This window comes from Oncorhynchus keta, chromosome 24 (assembly GCF_023373465.1).
Source record: "Oncorhynchus keta strain PuntledgeMale-10-30-2019 chromosome 24, Oket_V2, whole genome shotgun sequence".
Classification (NCBI taxonomy): domain Eukaryota; kingdom Metazoa; phylum Chordata; class Actinopteri; order Salmoniformes; family Salmonidae; genus Oncorhynchus; species Oncorhynchus keta.
Genome location: NC_068444.1, coordinates 11,037,616 through 11,042,069, shown reverse-complemented (window position 1 = coordinate 11,042,069; position 4,454 = coordinate 11,037,616). Strand labels below are relative to the sequence as shown.

At 47.3% G+C, this 4,454-nt stretch overlaps 1 protein-coding gene across 1 annotated transcript; it reads left to right on the top strand.

The window, feature by feature from the left end:
• The first annotated feature begins 2,857 nt into the window (after window positions 1-2,857).
• Window positions 2,858-3,994, top strand: LOC127911359 (putative proline-rich protein 21). Its single transcript, XM_052477662.1, has one exon. It carries the CDS (start codon window positions 2,858-2,860, stop codon window positions 3,992-3,994), a length of 1,137 nt encoding a protein of 378 aa, XP_052333622.1.
• Window positions 3,995-4,454: the final 460 nt, after the last annotated feature.

The following is a 4,454-nucleotide window of genomic DNA, read 5'->3' as shown; positions in this document are numbered from 1 at the left end:
GAGGGTGGCATAACAGGACTGAGGGTGGCATAAGAGGCCTGAGGGTGGCATAAGAGGCCTGAGGGTGCGTAAGAGTTTTTTTGGGGGGAGGGGTTGTGGGCAGATCGGGATGGTGCAGATACTGACGAAGGCTGTGTTCATACAGGCACCCCATTTATTATCTATTTCCCACTAATTGGTATTTTGACCAATCACATCAGATCTTTTTCAGAACTGATTTGATTGGACAAAAAGAAGAGAAAAAAAAATCAGAATAAGGCTGCCTGTCTAAACACAGCCTTAGATATACAAATGCCTTCTTGCACGGATTTGGCTGTAAAGCAGTCCAGTCCCAAAAGCTACAGCCCTGCATTTCATCCGTGGTTCTTGGTAACACCTGCTGTCAAGACATGGAAAGGCTCGCTTGCACGACAAGCCTTTTTCGTTCATTGACTACCCTTACGCCAATCCACACACACACACACACACACACTCACACACACACACAGCTGTGTGGAAGAGACTGCCAGTGAACCTCAGGCGTCTTGTTGGAAGAGCAGCATTCTCACGCTAGGGCGATGCTAGCCGTACTTCTCATTACCATACCTGTTCCATTGATCACGTCCAGGGGATCCCAGATTCCACACTAATGGATGACAGTTCAGGGGAGTTCTCTCTCTCTCTCTCTCTCTCTCTCTCTCTCTCTCTCTCTCTCTCATTGACTTTGTGTTTCTGACCTGTGGTTATTGGGAAAACTCAAAGTCAGTTGCCATTGCATTTTTCCACAGTCACATTCACACACAAAATAATGGAGTACTAATAACACAAAGATGGTCTCTTTTAATCAGGCAACATAATCAATCCACACACACACACACAAACGCACACACACAAACACACACACACATAAACACACACAAACGCACACACACATAAACGCACACACACATAAACACACACACACAAACACACACACCCACACACACATTAACGCACAAACACAAAAACACACACACACTTTGCTGCTGTGTATTCTATGGCCTGAATACCAAGTGGTATTTCAGTGGAGACCATATCTAGTGGCAACATTGACACGTAGGACAGACACAACACACAGGAAACACAATGGCCTTTCCATGACTGTGTCAGAGCGTGTTAATAGCCTTCCCACAACCATCCTCTATCTATCTAAAGCTGGATGGCTCCTGAGCGGCAAAGCCATCTAAGGCACTGTATCTCAGTGCTAGAAGCGTCACTACAGACCCTGGTTTGATTCCAGGCCATGATTGGCAGTCCCATAGGGCGGTGCACAGTGGTCCCAGCGTCATCCGGGTTTGTCCGGGTGGGTAGGCTGTTATTGTAAATAAGAATTTGTTCTTAACTGACTTGCCTGGTTAAATCAAAAATGCAAGAGGGTGGGATCTGGACAGCCCAGCTCCACCTGTGGATGATACTCAGGATAAGTTCACAGAAGACTCACCAGTGAGCAGTAGATAACGGCTACTTCCCACCCGATTCACTTGTTTTGACCAGGGTGAATTATTAGGACAAAGCCTGTGTATCAGTACAGATTGAATGCGGCCGGCACACAAAACATATTCACTATGGTTTTGCTGCCCTCTGCTGTTAGGCATTACATGTCAGCTCTTCAAAGATGCCTAAGCAAATCAAACAACAGAGCAGACAGTTGGGTGTATCCCAAATTGCACCCTGTTCCCTACACGTGGGGTTCTCAAAGTGGGGTACTGCTGGGGTCAGAGGCCAGACTCCAAAATGTTGTTTTAAAAAAAAAAAATATTTGTTTAATGAATATTACTAACGACGACGAATTAAATTAACTTTGTCAGGTGAGCCGAGGGATAAGTTTAAAGGCTTGTAATACAATACAATGTAATATTATTCATTTCTGTTTGTAACTCTGGACAACATGATTGGGATATCCACAGTACTGTACCAATTATATATATTTTTTGACATATTATTATTATTATTTTTTTACATAAATGCTTTAAAACTGCAACATTTTCTTTCTGCCTCATGACAAAATGTGTAGAAAATTGCAGGACATTGGCTTTTTAAACTGCTACATTTTCTCTCCGATGCCAAGAGGCGGGGCCTAAAATGTTCCTTCCCAAGGCCAAAGACTTGGCTCGTCCATCCGCCCACTAAGGACGTCATGGTAACACTCCTTCTATGCTATTTTCATCAAACTCGAATTGTGTTCTGATTACGAAGGGGTTCCCTGATGAATTTGGTATCACAAAAGGGGGTCCCCGGACCCAATACGTTTGAGAACCTCGGCCCTACATCAGGGCCATCACTGGAGGGTCACAACATTCAGTGCTCAACCCTGAAAACCAGAGGGGTTTGTGGGTCCCAGAATAAAGGGGCCTTCTCTAAAATAATTTCCTGCAACTATGTCATTTTACATGACTGGGGACATTACAATTGTGTTGTGTTGTGTTGTGTTGTGTTGTGTTGTTTGTGTGTTTGTGTGTGTGTGTGTGTGTGTGTGTGTGTGTGTGTGTGTGAAGAAGACACCAAATCAGGCCGACCTCATTATAAATCCCTGCCAATCGTGAATGATCATTTCGACACGTTTTAAAGGTGAAATGTCGATGACACATAAACACAGGCCAACCATTTGATCCCAAATCAGTTTCATGACAAGATGCATTTAGATCTTCTTGAATGATGTAAGGGTTGCTAACCGGACAAACTAATCAAAGTTTAGAGCAGATGGTGTAAAAACAAAGAATGAGCTAATATACATTTATGTATTTCAGCACGATCATCCTAAATAGTCATTATAAATGACATGGTGTTTTTTTGTTATAACAGTAGACTGACATTATAATATATTATCATTATCATTATCATGCTATTATATTATTGCGAGACACACTGTAGCACCATTCTGAGAAGTGGCGCGCTCCGCGCCCTCAGCACTACACCCGCAGCACTACACCCGCAGCACTACACCCTCAGCACTACACCAGCAGCACTACACCCTCAGCACTACACCCTCAGCACTACACCCTCAGCACTACACCAGCAGCACTACACCCTCAGCACTACACCCTCAGCACTACACCTGCAGCACTACACCCTCAGCACTACACCAGCAGCACTACACCCTCAGCACTACACCCTCAGCACTACACCCTCAGCACTACACCCTCAGCACTACCCCCTCAGCACTACCCCCGCAGCACTACACCCGCAGCACTACACCCTCAGCACTACCCCCGCAGCACTACCCCGCAGCACTACACCCTCAGCACTACACCCTCAGCACTACACCCTCAGCACTACACCCTCAGCACTACACCTGCAGCACTACACCCTCAGCACTACACCCTCAGCAGTACTACACCCTCAGGACTACACCCTCAGCACTACACCCTCAGGACTACACCCACAGCACTACACCCACAGCACTACACCCACAGCACTACACCCACAGCACTACACCCACAGCACTACACCCTCAGCACTACACCCACAGCACTACACCCACAGCACTACACCCTCAGCACTACACCAGCAGCACTACACCCGCAGCACTACACCCACAGCACTACACCAGCAGCACTACACCCACAGCACTACACCCACAGCACTACACCCACAGCACTACACCCACAGCACTACACCCTCAGCACTACACCCGCAGCACTACACCCTCAGCACTACACCAGCAGCACTACACCCACAGCACTACACCCTCAGCACTACACCCACAGCACTACACCCTCGGCACTACACCAGCAGCACTACACCCACAGCACTACACCAGCAGCACTACACCAGCAGCACTACACCCTCAGCACTACACCCTCAGGACTACACCCCCAGTACTACACCAGCAGCACTACACCCACAGCACTACACCCTCAGTACTACACCAGCAGCACTACCTACACCAGCAGCACTACACCCTCAGGACTACACCCCTGATTATAACGGTTGGATGACTCTGGGAGTTTCACGTAACCACAGCTCTATGAACTAAGTGGCTTTTATTCAGTTGACTACAAATATATATTTTTTAATTAACACAATTGCAGCAGCGCAAAAGATTAGGGGCTGACCCCAAAATCATTCACGGCTAAAGCCCTCGAATGCCAGGTCCTGGTGATGTCTATGCCCTACATAGTGCATAGTGCACTATGGGCCCTGGTCACAAGTAGGGCACTATGGGCCCTGGTCACAAGTAGGGCACTATAAAGAGAATAGGATACATTTTGGGTCACGGCTGACTGTGGGTCTGGGGAGAGGGTGAGGAGGGGGGGTCTCTTTCTCTGGGAGAAGTGGGTCAAGTCACTGGTGGGAGGAGGGGGGTCTCTCTCTCTGGGAGAAGTGGGTCAGGTCACTGGTGGGAGGAGGGGGGGTTCTGCCAATGATAGATGGGATACTACATGAATCTTTCTTTGGCCAGTAGCATAGCACATAAAATACTGCTCTCTATTCTC

Bases quoted from the DNA above. Each gene is read 5' to 3' on its own strand.
- LOC127911359 (XM_052477662.1), top strand. From the start codon at position 2,858: ATGCTATTATATTATTGCGAGACACACTGTAGCACCATTCTGAGAAGT.